This window comes from Nerophis lumbriciformis, linkage group LG04 (assembly GCF_033978685.3).
Source record: "Nerophis lumbriciformis linkage group LG04, RoL_Nlum_v2.1, whole genome shotgun sequence".
NCBI lineage: Eukaryota > Metazoa > Chordata > Actinopteri > Syngnathiformes > Syngnathidae > Nerophis > Nerophis lumbriciformis.
The window spans coordinates 48,337,522-48,360,426 of NC_084551.2; the positions used below are offsets into that span (position 1 = coordinate 48,337,522).

Consider the following 22,905-nt stretch of genomic DNA (forward strand, 5'->3'; position numbering starts at 1 on the left):
ATGATGACAGATCGTATGACTTGCGGCTCACAATCCTCCTACGTCCGGCCGAGCACCGCCAATCATAACACACACTATCCACATTTATCTCTTTTTAAAATGTTTTCAACATTGCATGCTACGACAAGACATTTATGAGACAACGCCCGGATTTTTTTTGTTTTTTTCCCCCAACATTTTTTTTTTCATTTATTCTATTTTTTATTTTATTTTAAAACATTTATTTATAATATGCAACATTTAAATACAACCAACAAATAATAATAATCACAACAAGTACAGAAATAGTACAAGACAACACCCGGACATATATCTAACGATACCGTAGAAAATGCTTAGTTTCGTCAATCTTTCTTCATATTCATTTTCTAATGTCACTTTTATTCACATCCTCCCGTCCTTTTGAGTTCTAATGAAAAGTAACAGCAATATATGTCGGTGCTTTAATGGACATGTTGCTAAGCAACGGCACACTGTTAGCTATCTAGCCCTCATATGTTTCCTCCCCGGCAGGGAACGCCGTTTTATACTTTTTTGTAAATATTCAAGAATGTGGAGAAATGTCCGACGGAATGAAGCTGGCGGACATGTTGACACAAATGCCGACGGTAAGTTCAAGTGTTGACTCGATAAGCAACATTCGCTAGCTTGTGGCTTTCTTTGATAGTTGTATATAAACGCTGAATGCTAACTTCATCTTAAAAGAAAGCATTTAGGTTTTCAGCACCGAAGGCTTGGAATAACCTACAATCGAACATTAAACTTCAAACCTTAGTTACGTTGAATGAGTTTAAAGCTTCTGTGAAAGGATTGCAGTCTACCTTGTCTGTATGCACATGTGTCATGTGAGCAAGTTTTAATGTTGTAAATGTGATGTTTTATGTATTTGTTTACTGTTTTTAATGTAACCTTGCTGCTGCCCTCTTGGCCAGGTCTCCCTTGGAAAATAGATCTTTGATCTCAATGGGATTTTACCTGGTTAAATAAAGGCTAATAAATAATAAATTCAATAATTACTATCATTTTTATTTTTTAATCCAGGCTGGAAAACGATATCCTGTTGGGGACAGAGCAGAGGCTTGCTTACGAGAAGTGGAAAGGGTACGTTTTTACAAATATCGAACAAGCCAGTGGTGTCCAAAGTGCGGCCCGGGGGCCATCTGTGGCCCTCGGCTAATGAAAAAACTAGAGATGTCGATAAATGCTTTAAAATGTAATACCGGAAATTATCGGTATCGTTTTTTTATTTTTTATTATCGGTATCGTTTTTTTAATTTATTTATTTATTAAATCAACATAAAAAACACAAGATACACTTACAATTAGTGCACCAACCCAAAAAATATCCCTCCCCCATTCACACTCATTCACACAAAAGGGTTGTTTCTTTCTGTTATTAATATTCTGGTTCCTACATTATATATCAATATATATCAATACAAAAGAAAAGGGTGGAGTGCCATCTCCGGGTTGGGGAGGAGATCTTGCCCCAAGTGGAGGAGTTCAAGTACCTCTGAGTCTTGTTCACGAGTGAGGGAAGAGTGGATCGTGAGATCGACAGGCGGATCGGTGCGGCGTCTTCAGTAATGCGGACGCTGTATCGATCCGTTGTGGTGAAGAAGGAGCTGAGCCGGAAGGCAAAGCTCTCAATTTACCGGTCGATCTACGTTCCCATCCTCACCTATGGTCATGAGCTTTGGGTTATGACCGAAAGGACAAGATCACGGGTACAAGCGGCCGAAATGAGTTTCCTCCGCCGGCTGGCGGGGCTCTCCCTTAGAGATAGGATGAGAAGCTCTGTCATCCGGGAGGAGCTCAAAGTAAAGCCGCTGCTCCTCCACATCGAGAGGAGCCAGATGAGGTGGTTCGGGCATCTGGTCAGGATGCCACCCGAGCGCCTCCCTAGGGAGGTGTTTAGGGCACGTCCGACCTGTAGGAGGCCACGAGGAAGACCCAGGACACGTTGGGAAGACTATGTCTCCCGGCTGGCCTGGGAACGCTGTGGAGTTTGCATGTCCTCCCCGTGACTGTGTGGGTTCCCTCCGGGTACTCCGGCTTCCTCCCACCTCCAAAGACATGCACCTGGAGATAGGTTGATTGGCAACACTAAATTGGCCCTAGTGTGTGAATGTGAGTGTGAATGTTGTCTGTCTATCTGTGTTGGCCCTGCGATGAGGTGGTGACTTGTCCAGGGTGTACCTCGCCTTCTGCCCGATTGTAGCTGAGATAGGCTCCAGCGCCCCCCGCGACCCCGAAGGCAATAAGCGGTAGAAAATGGATGGATGGATAATTAACTTAGAATTTCATGGCTGCAACACGTGCCAAAGTAGTTGGGAAAGGGCATGTTCACCACTGTGTTACATGGCCTTTCCTTTAAACAACACTCTGTAAACGTTTGGGAACTGAGGAGACACATTTTTTAAGCTTCTCAGGTGGAATTCTTTCCCATTCTTGCTTGATGTACAGCTTAAGTTGTTCAACAGTCCGGGGGTCTCCGTTGTGGTATTTTGGGCTTCATAATGCGCCACACATTTTCAATGGGAGACAGGTCTGGACTACAGGCAGGCCAGTCTAGTATCCGCACTCTTTTACTATAAAGCCACGTTGATGTAACACATGGCTTGGCATTGTCTTGCTGAAATAAGCAGGGGCGTTCATGGTAACGTTGCTTGGATGGCAACATATGTTGCTCCAAAAGCTGTATGTACCTTTCAGCATTAATGGCGCCTTCACAGATGTGTAAGTTACCCATGTCTTGGGCACTAATACACCCCCATACCATCACAGATGCTGGCTTTTCAACTTTGCGCCTATAACAATCCGGATGGTTCTTTTCCTCTTTGGTCCGGAGGACATGACGTCCACAGTTTCCAAAAACAATTTGAAATGTGGACTCGTCAGACCACAGAACACTTTTCCACTTTGTATCAGTCCATCTTAGATGATCTCAGGCCCAGCGAAGCGTTTCTGGGTGTTGTTGATAAACGGTTTTCGCCTTGCATAGGAGAGTTTTAACTTGCACTTACAGATGTAGCGACCAACTGTAGTTACTGACAGTGAGTTTCTGAAGTGTTCCTGAGCCCATGTGGTGATATCCTTTACGCACTGATGTCGCTTGTTGATGCAGTACAGCCTGAGGGATCGAAGGTCACAGGCTTAGCTGCTTACGTGCAGTGATTTCTCCAGATTCTCTGAACCCTTTGATGATATTACGGACCGTAGATGGTGAAATCCCTAAATTCCCTGTTGCAATAGCTGGTTGAGAAAGGTTTTTCTTAAACTGTTCAACAATTTGCTCACGCATTTGTTGACAAAGTGGTGACCCTCACCCCATCCTTGTTTGTGAATGACTGAGCATTTCATGGAATCTACTTTTATGCCCAATCATGGCACCCACCTGTTACCAATTTGCCTGTTCACCTGTGGGATGTTCCAAATAAGTGTTTGATGAGCATTCCTCAACTTGATCAGTATTTATTGCCACCTTTCCCAACTTCTTTGTCACGTGTTGCTGGCATCAAATTCTAAAGTTAATGATTATTTGCAAAAAAAAAAAAAAGTTTATCAGTTTGAACATCAAATATGTTGTCTTTGTAGCATATTCAACTGAATATGGGTTGAAAATGATTTGCAAATCATTGTATTCCGTTTATATTTACATCTAACACAATTTCCCAACTCATATGGAAACGGGGTTTGTATTTAAACTCCTAGCAAAGGTGAACATTGTTTTCTATAAAAAGCACTTTGAGACCGTAATCCATGCCTTTTTTGTTTGAATCTTTCATCTTTGTAAATGGCGTTTTTGTAGTTGTAAACCAGTCATACGCACTTTTAGATGACCACAATGTAACCCAATGGACAATGGACATCCATTTCAAGTACTGGTGTAAAAGGCATGTAAAGTGAACATGTTCCAAATAAAAATAAAATATAAATTCCAATGGTGGGATGCAATACACATACACTCTTAATAGTAGTCATTGTTTTTTACCAGCCTCTAACCCCACCTATGGTGAAGAAGTACCACGACAGTAACCGACCCATGCCTGGCGTGATCCGAGTGCACCACGGGAAGGCCAATGATCCCAAAATTGCAGACACAATCGTCCACGGCAAGAGTATCAAGTCTTCCTTGACGGTGAACAACTCTCTCACCCCAGAAGCCAAAGGTTGATGGTACTGATCTGATAATGATTTTTTGTCAAACAGGCGGCAGATTCCCTCAACCCCCCTGTGTGCAGCAGGTTCCAGCATAATCTTCAAGGCTTCAGTGAGGCCATCTACGCATCCCAAAGGAAGACGCCGCTGGCACGTGTGCCCGACCAACGCCTTGGACTTCCCAGCTGGTACAACAACGAAACCACTTTTGGACATAGAAATGTGAGAGGTACGTGTGACGCCAAGTAAAATAAACCCTTACTAGTCTGCTTGGTGTCTCATTCCTAATCAGGGTTTCTTTTTGTGCAGAGGTGGACGTTCGGGATGTTATTCATCCTCCTAAAACGGCAGAGGAGTTGAACAATGAGATTCAGGGGTCACACGAGGCTTACGTCCGGAGTCACAACAGCTATTTTGTCGGTGAGTATTCTGGAAATGCTGAATATGGATACAGCCCTTGTACTGAATTTCGTTAGATTGTGTACCTCAAGTGTATCCTGCCAGTCCTCAGTGATCCTGTCTCTCGTATTCCAGGCGAGCGAATAAACCGGAAGTACGACACGGATCACTACAATAAAGAAAGATGCTTTGGCAAGCCGACACCTCATTGCAACGAGGGACGCAGGGTTGGCCGAAGTTTACGATGGCTGGACGAGCCCACCGGGTGAGCCGGGACTTAATTAAGGCGGCATCAACTGAGCCTCGTCCCACCATTAGCCTAGTCTTAACAAGGCCCAGATCTAGTAGTGGGGTTGCCTCAGAGCGATTGTTGCCAGGAAACACAGCTTCCATTAATTCAGAGCCAATCACTTATAATTTATCAATGATAACTGAATGTCGGCCCAAAAAAAACATTGATTAATACACAGTCATCCATAATAAAATGACAAATACAAGAACGAGAAGCAGCAAACAAAGAAAGCTTACCGTATTTTCCACACTATAAGGCGCACCGGATTATAAGGCGCACCTTCAATGAATGGCATAGTTTAAAACTTTGTTCATATATAAGGCGCACCGCATTATAAGGCGCATAGAATAGACGCTACAATAGAGCCTGGGGTTACGTTATGCATCCATTAGATGGAGCTGCGCTAAAGGGAATGTCAATAAAACAGTCAGATAGGTCAGTCAAACTTTATTAATAGATTACAAACCAGTGTTCTGGCAACTCTGTTCACTCCCAAAATGAATAAACAGCTGTTTTATTATTTCCCCCGAGGTAAAGTCAGTGACGTGATGTTTTGTTTATCTTTTAACAACAGCAAGGTACAACATGTAGTGCAATATTTATATCTCATAGTGGAGGGGAACTTTTCCCTGATTCAATAAACAGGTAAAAAACAGTGATACTGTTACGGTAAATCAAACGTTAGTGCAATCACAATATACAGTAGTAACACTCCAAATAGTGCAGAGCAATAACAATATATCAATAACTCAACATTGCTCAAACATTAAAGGCCTACTGAAACCCACTACTACCGACCACGCAGTCTGATAGTTTGTATATCAATAATGAAATCTTAACATTGCAACACATGCAATTTTAAATTTCGCAGACATTTTGGGACAGCATGGTGGCCAGCTATTAAGTCGTCTGTTTTCATCGCAAAATTCCACAGTATTCTGGACATCTGTGTTGGTGAATCTTTTGCAATTTGTTCAATGAACAATGGAGACAGCAAAGAAGAAAGCTGTAGGTGGGAAGCGGTGTATTGCGGCAGGTGTTGTGCCGGATAACGCACCCCCGCCGTAGAATGCACCCCCTGACTGTTGTGCCGGATAACACAGCCGGTGTTTCATTGTTTACATTCCCGAAAGATGACAGTCAAGCTTTACCATTGGCCTGTGGAGATCTGGGACAACAGAGACTCTTACCAGGAGGACTTTGAGTTGGAAATGCAGCTGCGGCTTCCAAACATTTGATCGCTTGCCCGTATGTGTGTGCCGCTATGTGCATGTCACGTACGTAACTTTGGGGACTTTGGGGAAATATATGTGCTGTATGAACTTTGGGGAGGTTAACGGTACTTTGGGCTGTGGGATTGAGTGTGTTGTAGAGATGTCCCGATCCAGGTTTTTGCACTTCCGATCCGATACCGATATTGTTTTTGCATTTCCGATCCGATACCGATACATCCGAGCATGTATTAAAGTTTAAAGTTATTTAGCCTACTTAGTTGTCAGAATCATGTTGAAAAGGGTTTTAGTACTCTTGATAACAACTAGCCAGCTGAATTAGGGGAGTTTGAATAATACACAATGGTTGGTAACAAGAAACTGACCTGTTTATTCAAGGATAAACACAAAATAGACAAAATTATACATGACAAACAGAAATGGCATCATTGAAACTAGGGCTGGGCAATATGGCCTTTTTTTAATATTGCGATATTTTAAGGCCATATTGCGATACACGATATATATGTGGATATTTTGCCTTAGCCTTGAATGAACACTTGATGCATATAATCACAGCAGTATGATGATTTTATGTGTTTTGATTGATTGATTGAGACTTTTATTAGTAGGTTGCACAGTGAAGTACATATTCCGTACAATTGACCACTAAATGGTAACACCCGAATAAGTTTTTCAACTTGTTTAAGTCGGGGTCCACTTAAATTGATTCATGATACAGATATATACTATCAGATATATACTATCATCATAATACAGTCATCACACAAGATAATCACATTGAATTATTTACATTATTTATAATCCAGGGTGTGGAGGGGGGCGCCGGATGTAAGTGTCAAAAAGACAGCCAAAAGAGTTTGATATGAGAATAAATCTAAAGTTAAAATATAGGGTAGAAATGCACCCATTTGCAGGAAATGTAGTCTTGATTTTCAACATTTTCTTTCAAGGCTTGCATGTCTACATTAAAACATTCTTCTTCATACTGCATTAATATATGCTACTTTTAAACTTTCATGCAGAGAAGGAAATCACAACTAAAAAAATCACTAATTTTTTCATACGGTCTTGATGTGGACATTTTTGCCTCGGCATTTTGATGGTGTGGGCGTGTGGCACGGAATGGAGATAAGCGTCTCGACAGACGTCACAATATTTGAACAATGATGACGAAAACTGTTTTCTCTGTCGTGTCCGTGTGTCGAAAATTGTTATGCGCTTATTTTTTTATTTGATTTTGTGCGTGGCATAGATTTGCTACGCGCAGAGGAAGCTTAAACAGTGCGCAATTGCACAGGCGCGCACCTTAGAGGGAGCGTTGCTCGCACGGCTGCGCTAGCATCACAGCTAACGTTAGCCATGCTGCTACCTATCTGCTGGGAGAGGACGTATACGTATGTGACGTATGTCGTGACAGTATGTGACGTGTGTAAGAAGGTGCACTTGCTGTCTGTGAGAGGGAGACACAGGAAAGAGTGAGAAGAGCCTGTCATGTACTGCCAGCAGCTAAAAGCAACTGCGTGACAATTCACAGACCTGTGGATGTGTTGAAGGTGTGCTTGAAAATGCGGAACAGAAATTAGGGAGCAGCAGAAAAGTGGAATGTATTATTTAAATCGGTGCGTTGGAAAACATGGACCGGAGTTTTTTTTTAAACTGTATCTGGATCGGCATTTTCCCATGCTTTGCCAATACGCAATTTTTGGCAAATATCGACAGCCGATCCGATCCAAATATCGGATCGGGACATCCCTAGTGTGTTGTGCAGGTGTTTGAGTTGTATTGGCGGGTTATATGGACGGGCGGGGGGAGGTGTTTGTTAGGCGGGATTAATTTGTGGCATATTAAATATAAGCCTGGTTGTGTTGTGGCTAATAGAGTATATATATGTCTTGTGTTTATTTACTGTTTTAGTCATTCCCAGCTGAATATCAGGTCCCACCCGCCTCTCACAGCATCTTCCCTATCTGAATCGCTCCCACTGCCCTCTAGTCCTTCACTCTCACTTTCCTCATCCACGAATCTTTCATGCTCGCTCAAATTAATAGGGAAATCGGCGCTTTCTCGGTCCGAATCGCTCTCGCTGCTGGTGGCCATGATTGTAAACAATGTGCGGATGTGAGGAGCTCCACAACCTGTGACGTCACGCTACTCGTCTGCTACTTCCGGTACAGGCAAGGCTTTTTTATCAGCGACCAAAAGTTGCAAACTTTATCGTCGATGTTCTCTACTAAATCCTTTCAGCAAAAATATGGCAATATCGCGAAATGATCAAGTATGACACATAGAATGGACCTGCTATCCCCGTTTGAATAAGAAAATCGCATTTCAGTAGGCCTTTAATGTCACACAACCCGACACACAAAATAAACATGTAAAGCTCACTTTAAGAAGTTATTCCTCATCCACGAATTCCTCAAATTCTTCTTCTTCAGTGTCCAAATTAAACAGTTTCGTTGAAGTCGTCATTAATCCAGTCAGTGTCGCTGCTGCTCTATTCCCGTGTGCTACTGCGTGACTGATCGTCTTAAGTTTAAACTCTGCGTTGTAAGCGTGTCTCTTAATAGGAGCCATTTTGGGGTCTTTACATAAACAAACAAATGGAAATGAAACGGCACACCTCGCGCAGTCATATATCCCAGCATGCACCGTGCGCTTCTTCTACTACTACGGGGGAAAATGAAAACGGGGGAAAATGAAGTCGGCGGCTGCTTACCGTAGTTGTGATTGATTGAAACTTTTACCTGTTGGAGGCTCAATATTGGTCCATATATAAGGCGCACCGGGTTATAAGGCGCACTGTCAGCTTTTGACAAAATTGGAAGTTTTTAGGTGCGCCTTGCAGTGCGGAAAATACGGTACATACAATAAACATATATAACACAATAATACAGCAAACCATTCACTATCTCAGAAATATTTCTAAAAGTGAGAAATTTGTTGTCAAAATTGGATCTCGAAATGATCATTCACGCGTTCATTTCGCCTCGTATTGACTATTGCAATTCTCTTTTCACTCTTTTCAACTTTCAGACTGTACAAAATGCGGCTGCCAGACTTTTGACCGGTTCACCCAGAACAGCCCATATTACCCCCGTTTGGCTTCCAGTTAAATTCCGCATTGAGTTTAAAATTTTAGTCCTGACATGGTGGGGCCCCTCAGTACTTCACTGACTTGCTATGCCCCTATTCTTCAGAGCGCAGGGTCTTCTCAAGATCCCAAAAACTTGTTTTAAAACCCGTGGAGACCTGGCATTCCAGGCTATAGCTCCCAGACTCTGGAACAATTGCACCAGTCCCTCTGTGATCTTGACACTTATAAGAAACATTTGAAAACTTCTGTTTTTAGTAAAGCCTTTAGTTAATGCACCTTCTAACTATCAATTTTAATCCACTTTGTATTATTTTAATGATGTTGCCCCTGTTGTTTTAATTGAATTGTTGTTTTACTTCACCTATGTTTTGTACAGCGCTTTGTGATTTTATATGTGAAAAGCGCTTCATAAATAAAATGTACTTACTTACTTCCATTGTGGCATTGTTCTTTTCCTGAAGGTTCTACAATCCAGAGCCTGACTCAACTGGCTGCTTTGGAAAGTCACAAAGGTGAGATTTAAAAAAAAAACTTTAAAACCACATTTCCAAGTTGGACTTGTCTTTATCCCAGGAAAGGGGGCGGCTTGAAGGTGTCACCACACCACAGTTTCGGAATGGTCAAACCTGAGGACGAATTTGGTGAGTTTTCTTATCCTAGCTGGCCATCTGAGCCGGGACGATCCGATGGCGTCATTTTCCGTGTTTCCTCCCGCAGGCCTCGGAGAATTGATCCACTGCATGGACCCGGACGAGAGCGTTCGACCAGTAGAGCGTCACCGTAGTTTATCTGGCGCGTTGCGACACCGCCTCAAGATTATTAACTTCCAGAACTTTTCTTCTATCGTGGAGGCCTTCAGGTACTATGACAAGGTACATGTAGACCTACCTGGTTGGGATTGGGATTATGAATGGTTTCAGTAAAACCTTGGTGACTTACTCCCCTCATGGCAGTTGTCACTGACAAGAACAACATTTGTCTCCAGAAAGGCAACGGGCAGGTCGACAAGGAGGACCTTAAAGAAGTGTGCCGTCACTTCAAGCTGGGGGTGAGAGATTCGGTCCTGTGCGAACTGCTCCAATACTGCGACACGTACAAAAACGGGTTTATTGACTTCCTGGAGTTTGCCAACTACCTCACCTGGAAGGACAAGATGCCTCTTAACAAAAAGGACCAGACACTGGTTGTGAATGGTGAGCTGCAGTTGTTCTTGGATGTTTCTAGAACTACCAACCTGTTTGCATAACAATTCTAGTCGAGTGAAACTAGGGCTGGGCGATATATCGATATACTCGATATATCGCGGATTTGTCTAGAAAATGACTATATCGTGATATTCGAGTACCGTATTTTTCGGACTATAAGTCGCAGTTTTTTTCATAGGGCTCCAGTGCGATTTATATATGTTTTTTCCTTCTTTATTATGCATTTTCGGCAGGTGCGACTTATACTCCGGTGCGACTTATACTCTGAAAAATACGGTATACGTTCTCACGCAGTTGCTTTTAGCTGCGGGCATCAGACTGCATGCATTTCCCACTCCTTCTTGTCTCTCCTTCTCACAGAGACTTTAAACAAGCGCACCTTCTTACATACAACGTCACACGCTCCCGCGGAGCAGACGGGTAGCGACATGGTAACGTTAGCTGTGATGCTAACGGTGCGTAATACGAGAGAGAGAAGGTGCGAATCTGGTAACAAATGAAGGAAGAATTAATTCCCAAGAAAAACAGCACGGGGTCCATCGTCTGGCGGTGGTTTGGCTTCAAGTGGGAAGATGTTGAACAATTATGCGGCAAAAGCGTTTCTACAAAAAGTAGCAGCACTGCTAATGTAGCATCATTTGAAAAGTCACCCGCTAGAGAATAAGGAGTGCTTGAAACTCCGCATGTCAACATCTCCGTTCGGTGCCACACCAACAAAATGCCGAAGCAACCATTCCCACATCAACACTGTATGAAAAAAATAGCCAACAGAAGGAGATAGCGTTCGCAGGAACCTACCACATAGCGAAGGACATACACTATTTGATTTCCTATTATGCAGCTCATTTTTATTTGACAGTTATTGAAATATCTAGTGTGACATCATGCACAAAAGTGCACTTTTTGTTTTAAACTTATGTAGTGGCGTTCTGTACAAAAAGTGCACTTTAATTTAGTGTTGTTTTGATATGTCATCTTGGGGACATCATGCTCAAAAGTGCACTCATAGCTTGTTTTAAAATGTCTCTGACAATCTTGCACTTTCTGTTTTGGAAATGACATGAATGTTTGTGCCACTGCTTAATAACTGTTTAATAAATACACTTTTGCTAAATTGACTTAGTTGTGATTTCCCTCTCTGCATGAAAGTTTAAAAGGGAACATTATCACCAGACCTATGTAAGCGTCAATATATACCTTGATGTTGCAGAAAAAAAGACCATATATTTTTTGAACCGATTTCCGAACTCTAAATGGGTGAATTTTGGCGAATTAAACGCCTTTCTAATATTCGCTCTCTGAGCGATGATGTCACAACGTGACGTCACATCGGGAAGCAATCCGCCATTTTCTCAAACACCGAGTCAAATCAGCTCTGTTATTTTCCGTTTTTTCGACTGTTTTCCGTACCTTGGAGACATCATGCCTCGTCGGTGTGTTGTCGGAGGGTGTAACAACACGAACAGGGACGGATTCAAGTTGCACCAGTGGCCCAAAGATGCGAAAGTGGCAAGAAATTGGACGTTTGTTCCGCACACTTTACCGACGAAAGCTATGCTACGACAGAGATGGCAAGAATGTGTGGATATCCTGCGACACTCAAAGCAGATGCATTTCCAACGATAAAGTCAAAGAAATCTGCCGCCAGACCCCCATTGAATCTGCCGGAGTGTGTGAGCAATTCAGGGACAAAGGACCTCAGTAGCATGGCAAGCAATGGCGGCAGTTGGTTCCCGCAGACGAGCGAGCTAAACCCCCTGGATGTCTTGGCTCACACCGTCCCTTATGCCACCGAAGATGATCAAGAGAAGAATATCTAGCTTCCCTGGCCTGCTGACATCAACTCCAAAACTGGACAGATCAGCTTTCAGGAAAAGAACGTGGATGAGGGTATGTCTACAGAATATATTAATTGATGAAAATTGGGCTGTCTGCACTCTCAAAGTGCATGTTGTTGCCAAATGTATTTCATATGTTGTAAACCTAGTTCATAGTTGTTAGTTTCCTTTAATGCCAAACAAACACATACCAATCGTTGGTTAGAAGGCGATCGCCGAATTCGTCCTCGCTTTCTCCCGTGTCGCTGGCTGTCGTGTCGTTTTCGCTTGCATACGGTTCAAACCGATATGGCTCAATAGCTTCAGTTTCTTCTTCAATTTCGTTTTCGCTACCTGCCTCCACACTACAACCATCCGTTTCAATACATGCGTAATCTGTTGAATCGCTTAAGCCGCTGAAATCCGAGTCTGAATCCGAGCTAATGTCGCTATAGCTTGCTGTTCTATCCGCCATGTTTGTTTGTATTGGCATCACTGTGTGACGTCACAGGAAAATGGACGGGTGTTTATAACGATGGTTAAAATCAGGCACTTTGAAGCTTTTTTTTAGGGATATTGCGGGATGGGTACAATTTTGAAAAAAACTTTGAAAAATAAAATAAGCCACTGGGAACTGATTTTTAATGGTTTTAACCCTTCTGAAATTGTGATAATGTTCCCCTTTAAAATTAGCATATATTAATGCAGTATGAAGAAGAATGTTTTAACGGAGACACAGAATCATCATACTGCTGTGATTATATGCATCAAGTGTTCATTCAAGGCTAAGGCAAAATATCGAGATATATATATCGTGTATCGTGACATGGCCTAAAAATATCGAGATATTAATAAAAGGCCATATCGCCCAGCCCTAAGTGAAACCATTCTTGAGTGGTGTTGCCTCCACCTTAGAGGTTAAATGCTTGGATCCAACACCCTCCCCTCAGACTAGATGTAGTCCTTGAGCATGAACAGATAAAAGTCTGTTCGGATGAGCAGTCCAGCCGTGACTAATTCAATGCCCTGAGCATTGAAGACCTGGATGAATGAGAAAATTCATAGCATATAACCATTATAGCCTGTTTCTGTTGTGTCCAGCCCTGTATCCGACCAGCTTAGATGGCGATCCTGCATCAGTATTGACTCGGCCCCCTTCTTCCCATGCTTTGTTAAAACCTGAAGACCTGGAACTCTTCAAGCGGGGCAGCTCAAACAAGAATGTGAGGACGATCAGACGACCCGATGCGACGCCGAATCACTACGTTACCTCCGCCTCGTTCATCGGGTCAGGCAGAGGGGGGCTGCAGTCATCAAGTAAGAAATTGTTACCAACAATTGATGATGTCAAAGTCCTCCCGTCTTTCTCTTTTTTGTGTAGAGACTCGCACGTATGGGCTCCCGTCGGTCCGCACTGACGTTTCGATCACACGCAACAGGAGAATCAGCAACCTTATTAATTACGGCGATATGACAACAGCGGCAGATCTGCTGGTGCCATCAGTGTACTGCAGCAATGGCGTCTACCATGACCACTTCTTCAGTCCATGCTCCAAGAAAGAGGTACACCCTGATGACCGCTCAAAATAACATTCAAGTACCGTATTTTTCTGAGTTTAAGTCGCTACGGAGTTTAAGTCGCTACGGAGTATAAGTCGCACCGGCCGAAAATGCACAATAAAGAAGGAAAAAAACATATACAAACCCCGTTTCCATATGAGTTGGGAAATTGTGTTAGATGTAAATATAAACGGAATACAATGATTTGCAAATCCTTTTCAACCCATATTCAATTGAATGCACTACAAAGACAACATATCCATACTTGCCAACCCTCCCGGATTTTCCGGGAGACTCCCGAAATTCAGCGCCTCTCCCGAAAACCTCCCGGGACAAATTATCTCCCGAAAATCTCCCGAAATTCAGGCGGACTCAGGTCCGCATTTCCCACAATATAAACAGTGTGCCTGCCCAATGACGTTATAACTGTAGAATGATCGAGGGCGAGTTCTTGGTTCCTTATGTGGGTTTATTGTTAGGCAGTTTCATTAACGTCCTCCCAGCGCTGTAACAACACACAACAACAGCAGTCACGTTTTGGTCTGCCGTAAACAGCAACGTTGTGACACTCTTAAACAGGACAATACTGCCATCTGGTGCATTTGATGAAAGCACTTTTGTGCGTGCCACACAGCAATGCATCATCAGAGAGGGTGTTCAGCATGGTTAGAAAAATAGTGACAGAAAATAGAACAAGGATGGACAATTCAACCCTTAACTCAACAAGTATATGTGTAAATAAATTAACACTGAAATTCAAGTATTTATTTTATATATATATATATATATATATATATATATACATACATACAATAACAGAAATATATATTTATAGCTAAAATTCACTGAAAGTCAAGTATTTCTTATATATATATATATATATATATATATATATATATATATGGAATACTTGACTTGGTGAATTCTAGCTGTAAATATACTCCTCCCCTCTTAGCCACGCCCCCAACCACGCCCCTCCCCCACCTCCCGAAATCGGAGGTCTCAAGGTTGGCAAGTATGAACATATTTGATGTTCAAACCCATAAACTTTTTTTTTTTTTTTTGCAAATAATAATTAACTTAGAATTTCATGGCTGCAAGACGTGCCAAAGTAGTTGGGAAAGGGCATGTTCACCACTGTGTTACATGGCCTTTCCTTTTAACATCAGTTTGTACATCAAATATCTTGTCTTTGGAGCATATTCAATTGAATATGGGTTGAAAATGATTTGCAAATCATTGTATTCCGTTTATATTTACATCTAACACAATTTCCCAACTCATATGGAAACGGGGTTTGTATAAGTCGCATTTTTTGGGGAAATTTATTTGATAAAAGCCAACACCAAGAATAGACATTTGAAAGGCAATTCAAAATAAATAAAGAATAGTGAGCAACAGGCTGAATAAGTGTACGTTATATGAGGCATAAATAACCAACTGAGAACGTGCCTGGTATGTTAACGTAACATATTATGGTAAGAGTCATTCAAATAACTATAACATATAGAACAGTGGTTCTCAAATGGGGGTACGCGTACCCCTGGGGGTACTTGAAGGTATGCCAAGGGGTATGTGAGATTTTTTTTTTAATATTCTAAAAATAGCAACAATTCAAAAATCCTTTATAAATATATTTATTGAATAATACTTCAACAAAATATGAATGTAAGTTCATAAACTGAACATCAAATCAAGTAGGCTATTCCATTCATTACCATAAACCCAGTTTCCCCCATGCCATGAGGGTTTGACCCTCACTAAAATGTCTGTCAAAAAGAACTGTGAAAATAAATGCAACAATGCAATATTCAGTGTTGACAGCTAGATGTTTTGTGGACATGTTCCATAAATATTGATGTTAAAGATTTCTTTTTTTGTGAAGAAATGTTTAGAATTAAGTTCATGGATCCAGATGGATCTCTATTACAATCCCCAAAGAGAGCACTTTAAGTAGATGATTACTTCTATGTGTAGAAATCTTTATTTATAATTGAATCACTTGTTTATTTTTCAACAAGTTTTTAGTTATTTTTATATCTTTTTTTCCAAATAGTTCAAGAAAGACCACTACAAATGAGCAATATTTTGCACTGTTATACAATTTAATAAATCAGAAACTGATGACATAGTGCTGTATTTTACTTCTTTATCTCTTTTTTTCAACCAAAAATGCGTTGCTCTGATTAGGGGGTACTTGAATTAAAAAAATGTTCACAGGGGGTACATCACTGAAAAAAGGTTGAGAACCACTGCTCTACAACATGCTATACGTTTACCAAACAATCTGTCACTCCTAATCGCTAAATCCCATGAAATCTTATACGTCTAGTCTCTTACGTGAATGAGCTAAATAATATTATTTGATATTTTACGGGGAAGCCATGGAAAACGACTTCCGGACAGCTTCGAAGCGATTCTGGACCACCATCCGCCGCCTCAGGAAGGGGAAGCAGTGCAATGTCAACACCGTGTATGGTGAGGATGGTGTTCTGCTGACCTTGACTGCGGATGTTGTGGATCGGTGGAGGGAATACTTCGAAGACCTCCTCAATCCCACCAACACGTCTTCCTATGAGGAAGCAGGGCCTGGTGAATCTGTGGTGGGCTCTCCTATTTCTGGGGCTGAGGTTGCCGAGGTAGTTAAAAAGCTCCTCGGTGGCAAGGCCCCGGGGGTGGATGAGATCCGCCCAGAGTTCCTTAGGGCTCTGGATGTTGTGGGGCTGTCTTGGTTGACAAGACTCTGCAACATCGCGTGGACATCGGGGGCGGTACCTCTGGATTGGCAGACCGGGGTGGTGGTTCCTCTCTTTAAGAAGGGGAACCAGAGGGTGTGTTCCAACTATCGTGGGATCACACTCCTCAGCCTTCCCGGTAAGGTCTATTCAGGTGTACTGGAGAGGAGGCTACGCTGGATAGTCGAACCTCGGATTCAGGAGGAACAGTGTGGTTTTCGTCCTGGTCGTGGAACTGTGGACCAGCTCTATACTCTCGGCAGGGTCCTTGAGGGTGTATGGGAGTTTGCCCAACCAGTCTACATGTGCTTTGTGGACTTGGAGAAGGCATTCGACCGTGTACCCCGGGAAGTCCTGTGGGGAGTGCTCAGAGAGTATGGGGTAACGGACTGTCTTATTGTGGCGGTTCGCTCCCTGTATAATCAGTGTCAGAGCTTGGTCCGCATTGCCGGCAGTAAGTCGGACCCGTTTCCAGTGAGGGTTGGCCTCCGCCAGGGCTGCCCTTTGTCACCGATTCTGTTCATAACCTTTATGGACAGAATTTCTAGGCGCAGTCAGGGCGTTGAGGGTATCTGGTTTGGTGGCTGCAGGATTAGGTCTCTGCTTTTTGCAGATGATGTGGTCCTGATGGCTTCATCTGGCCAAGATCTTCAGCTCTCACTGGATCGGTTCGCAGCCGAGTGTGAAGCGACTGGGATGGGAATCAGCACCTCCAAGTCCCAGTCCATGGTTCTCGCCCGGAAAAGGGTGGAGTGCCATCTCCGGGTTGGGGAGGGGATCTTGCCCCAAGTGGAGGAGTTCAAGTACCTCAGAGTCTTGTTCACGAGTGAGGGAAGAGTGGATCGTGAGATCGACATGCGGATCGGTGCGGCGTCTTCAGTAATGCGGACGCTGTATCGATCCGTTGTGGTGAAGAAGGAGCTGAGCCGGAAGGCAAAGCTCTCGATTTACCGGTCGATCTACGTTCCATCCTCACCTATGGTCATGAGCTTTGGGTCATGACCGAAAGGACAAGATCACGGGTACAAGCGGCCGAAATGAGTTTCCTCCGCCGGGTGGCGGGGCTCTCCCTTAGAGATAGGGTGAGAAGCTCTGTCATCCGGGAGGAGCTCAAAGTAAAGCCGCTGCTCCTCCACATCGAGAGGAGCCAGATGAGGTGGTTCGGGCATCTGGTCAGGATGTCACCCGAACGTCTCCCTAAGGAGGTGTTTAGGGCACGTCCGACCGGTAGGAGGCCACGGGGAAGACCCAGGACACGTTGGGAAGACTATATATCCCGGCTGGCCTGGGAACGCCTCGGGTTCGCCCGGGAGGAGCTGTACGAAGTGGCTGGGGAGAGGGAAGTCTGGGCTTCCCTGCTTAGGCTGCTGCCCCGGCGACCCGACCTCGGATTAGCGGAAGAAGATGGATGGATGGATGGATGGATATTTTACGGTAATGTGTTAATAATTTCACACATAAGTCGCTCCTGAGTATAAGTCGCACCCCCGGCCAAACTATGAAAAAAACTGCGACTTAGTACGAAAAATACGGTACATCAAATTAAACACGTTTGCCCCCAACACGTGAATGACAACAGTCTTGTTTGACTGTTTAGTTTCTTTGCTTTTCTGTCGACCACTAGAATGTTCTTCAAGGCATAGAGGGACCGCCAAAAAAGGGGAGATTTTGTAGAACAAAGCTGCAGCTAAGGACTATTTTCATTGTCGATTAGTCGACTAATCGGATTGTGAAGCATTCAGAGGCGCCAATTTAAGTAACAAAGATGAGTACTTCATTCAGATTTTTTTTTATACCGTCACTGTGCTGCTCATTAGGCTGTTACAAAAATAAAAAATGGCTTGCCAATCAATAGGCCGTTGATCAGTATCGTTACATTTTCGTGAAAAGGACATGATTGCAACTTGCAATTAATGCCTTTTAATGTTGATCACACTTCTGGCTAACACTTTATATTTTTAGTCCCCCGGCTGACAAGTGGCTAGCTGCTAACTATGTGTCTTCATACACAGTGTGGAGTCGCTTCACTAAGTTAATAATAAAAGCCTCGACTGCGGCAAATATTCTACATTCCTTAGTATTTTAAGTATCATATGTTACGGGCGAACGGAGCTACACATGTTACACCCCAAGAACAAGCCAGGAGCTGGCATGCTAATAGCAAAGCTAACCGCTGAGATAGCTTGAAACAACACAAGAAATAAGTGCCGAGTAAAGTTTAAGAAGTGAAGAAGGAACTGCGTTACGGGAGAAAGTAATCAGCTATTAACAGGAAATTAAAAAGTAGATTATTAAGAGTATAGAAAGATGATAATATATTGTGTCAGCATTATCACGAAAACGTAAGAGAAGAGCAAATCGATCCATAAATTGGTACCAATCACTATATGATTGATACTAGAATGATTATACTTTTACATTTTTTTTCTTACAATAAATTGAATTTTTCCTACCTATGCACCAAAAACATTATCTGACTAGAAAATGTGTTAAAAGTATATTAACAAGGAGACATAATGAACGAGAGATTATATTTTCTCAAAATCTTTAATTTGTTTCCTCAACGTTGACAAACTTCAAGAATAATTACCTGGCCACTGGAACACTTTGAGGGCAAAAACCAAAGCATTTAAATGAATAATAGTACTTTTTGTCTTGTTTAGTTATTGTGTACTATTGACTTGGTTTTGATCAAACAAGTGCATGTAATAAAAGAGAATTAGCAATTGGTTAAGTAGTGTGTTGGTATTGTTACACTGTCAATAATACTCATTATAAATAAATGGAAACATTTACAATTAATACATGTGATAAGTATTGATCGTGTGGGAATCGTTGGCATAAAAACCCGATTGGAACATGCCTAAAAATAGTAAGTCTTTTAAACTTTTTACAATTTTAAAACAAGGACAGGCAGTGTCGATTTGTAGGTAAACAAAAGACAGTCAAAATAGCAACTCGCAATAACAGTAAAAAAAGCAAATTTAGTATTTTGTGATGACGGGTTTAGAAAAAAGATGCACACAGATGTATAGAAAACATTTTGCTGCTGGACTTTGTCTCAAATTGTATTTATATATATATATATATATATATATATATATATATATATATATATATATATATATATATATATACAGTATATATATATATATATATCTCAAAGACAGCATCCTCCAGATGTCCCGACAACACTCTGCTTTAAATTCTCCCGCATTACAGACATACTGCCATGAAAAGGACTGTCCGCTTTGTAAATTGAGCAAATTATTTGTGTCTTTGACGTAGGGCTGGGCGATATTACCTTTTTTTAATATCGCGTTATTTTAAGGCCATATCGCGATACACGATTTATATCTCGATATTTTGCCTTAGCCTTGAATGAACACTTGATGCATATAATCAGGGCCGGCCCGTGGCATAGGCCGTATAGGCAAATGCTAAGGGCGCCGTCCATCAGGGGGCGCCATGCCAGTGCCACAAATGTTGGAGAAAAAAAAAAAGAAAAAGTTGTTACTATTATTTCTAAATACAAAAAATAATCTCACGTTAATTAAAATGCAAAGTAAAGCCTATTTAATAGAAATATTATTTGTTACAACATTACGCCCCCCCTCCTCCCCCCGCACGGTGCGCCCCCTCCCTTCCCGTATCATGACTCTTTTTGGACGTCACCACATCAAAAAATCAACACAAGATGTCAAAACGGCCAAAACTGTCAGGTGCCCAGGGAAGAAAAAAGAGAAAAGAAGAAGAGGAGAAACGAGAAAAGACAGGTAGCAGGTAGGTAACGTTAGCCTACATGAAATTATTTATCTGTTACAGAATGTGATAGTAACCTGGCTTTTTAGCATTAAGCTAATGTTACATGACTCGGCAATTGCTAATCAATAAATAGCTAGTTCTGTTTTAACGTCGGGTTAATATTGTGGAGGGGGCTAAATTGTTATGGAAAATAATAATGTAACGTTAGGTAATTACAGTACTCCATGCACCTTACATTCCTCAGGGACATTTGTATTAGATCTTTTAAGCAGGTGTTTTTTGTTTACATTATTGCCTTCTGGTTAGCTAATGTTTTCCCTGCAGGTAATAGTCACATTTCCACCCCTTTATATATTAGGTATAGTTGTAAGTAAAAAAAAAAGGTCAAAGACAAAGCTATTCGGGTTCTTGTGAGTATATACACTTCACTGCCGATGTGGGGGTGGGGGGGGCGCCACCTAAAATCTTGCCTAGGGCGCCAGATTGATTAGGGCCGGGCCTGCATATAATCACAGCAGTATGATGATTCTATGTGTCTACATTAAAACATTATTCTTCATACTGCATTAATACATGCTACTTTTAAACTTTCATGCAAAAAAGGAAATCACAACTAAAAAAAAATCACTATTTTTTTCATACGGTGTTGATCTGGAAATGTTTGCCTCGGCATTTTGATGGTGTGGGCGTGTGGCACCAAACGGAGATATTGACGTGCGGAGTAAGCACTCTTCATTGTCTAGTGGGTGACTTTTCAAATGATGCTACATACTAGCAGTGTAGCCAAGTGTCCTGGGTTCGCTTATACAGTGTACTTATCTAATAAAATAATAAACGGGAGACATTAGAGCAGGTTCGGTAGCCACCGCTTCTTTAATGTCAACATAACACACCTCCTTCCACAACCACACACACCCTACGTCACAGCCTTACGGCAACTCCTCCTCCTTACCTAACACACTCCGGTAACTTGGGACACCCTGAACTGTTTGTTACAGCAGTAATGCTACTTTTTATAGCAACGCTTTTGCCCCACACTTGACAAATTACGGTTGTCTGTTCGACATCTTACTTGAAGCCAAACCACCGCCAGACGATGGACCCCCTGCTGTTTTTGGGGGGGAATTAATTATTCCTCCATTTGTTACCAGATTCGCACCTTCTTTCTCTTGTATTCGCGCTCGCACCACTCCGCTAGCATCACAGCTAACGTTAGCCATGCTGCTACCTCTCTGCTCGGGTATGGCGTATACGTATGTGACGTATGACGTGACAGTATGTGACGTGTGTAAGAAGGTGCGCTTGCTGTCTGTGAGAAGGAGAGACTGGAAAGAGGAGGAGAGCCTGTCGAGTAATGCCCGCTGCTAAAATCAACTGCGTGAGAACGTATACTCGATATCACGATATAGTCATTTTCTATATCGCACAGAGACAAACCCGCGATATATCGTGTATATCGATATATCGCCCAGCTCTACTTTGACGTGTTTTCGGGCTAAACGTTTGCATACTTTCCATGTTTTCACCCGTTGTGTTGTTGCCAGTGGCCACAGCCATTGTTCTCTTCCTGTTGCTGCCGGTCGCTCTTAACCGCGAATGTTTGTTTCCGTCCGAGGAAAACATGAGCAATGACGTAATCCACAAATGTATTATCGATGTTTGTTGACAAACAGTTGGAGAATGACCCACGTGTTGAACTCCAGCTCGGTTCAAAACAACATAGCAAAGCATCAGACTCAGCTGTTGAAATTATTTTGGGAAGTAGTTTGGTAATTCACATTCTTTGAATTATTCAGAACAATGTACCTGAATGGTCAATAAACAGGTGCAGTCGTCTCTCACTGCCAGCCATGTCCAAGTCCCTTCTGTGACAGCCAATCAGCTCTTTTCCCTGCCGTGCTCTTTCTGCGTGAGCCAATCATCGCTTTATCTTTTATGTTTCCAACCTGTCGTTCGCAGATTGCGGAGGTCTACAGGAATTTGGGCGAGGATATTTCTGAGGAGACGTTTGAAGAGGCCTGGAAGCTGGCGTCCACCAGGCATCCCTATGGGAGCGTCAGTGTGGACTCTTTCCGTGCGGCCCTCAAGGAGATACAAGCTTTGTAACCAGAATATTTGTGTTTTTTACTGCTCTGTCAGAAAACCTTTAAAGGGGAACATTATCACCAGACCTATGTAAGCGTCAATATATACCTTGATGTTGCAGAAAAAAGACCATATATTTTTTTAACCGATTTCCGAACTCTAAATGGGTGAATTTTGGCGAATTAAACGCCTTTCTATTATTCGCTCTCGGAGCGATGACGTCACAACGTGACGTTACATCGGGAAGCAATCCGCCATTTTCTCAAACACCGAGTCAAATCAGCTCTGTTATTTTCCGTTTTTTCGACTGTTTTCCGTACCTTGGAGACATCATGCCTCGTCGGTGTGTTGTCGGAGGGTGTAACAACACGAACAGGGACGGATTCAAGTTGCACCAGTGGCCCAAAGATGCGAAAGTGGCAAGAAATTGGACGTTTGTTCCGCACACTTTACTGACGAAAGCTATGCTACGACAGAGATGGCAAGAATGTGTGGATATCCTGTGACACTCAAAGCAGATGCATTTCCAACGATAAAGTCAAAGAAATCTGCCGCCA

At 42.4% G+C, this 22,905-nt stretch overlaps 1 protein-coding gene across 1 annotated transcript; it reads left to right on the top strand.

Annotated features, from left to right (window-relative positions):
- The first annotated feature begins 47 nt into the window (after nt 1-47).
- efhb (EF-hand domain family, member B) lies at nt 48-22,905 on the top strand. The gene is made up of 13 exons (XM_061956559.2): nt 48-608; nt 1,042-1,101; nt 3,998-4,141; nt 4,213-4,390; nt 4,471-4,581; nt 4,696-4,825; nt 9,643-9,693; nt 9,755-9,822; nt 9,899-10,053; nt 10,167-10,374; nt 13,305-13,520; nt 13,585-13,766; nt 22,223-22,905. The coding sequence occupies exons 1-13, from the start codon at nt 561-563 to the stop codon at nt 22,367-22,369; spliced, it is 1,698 nt and encodes a 565-aa protein (XP_061812543.2). The 5' UTR covers nt 48-560; the 3' UTR covers nt 22,370-22,905.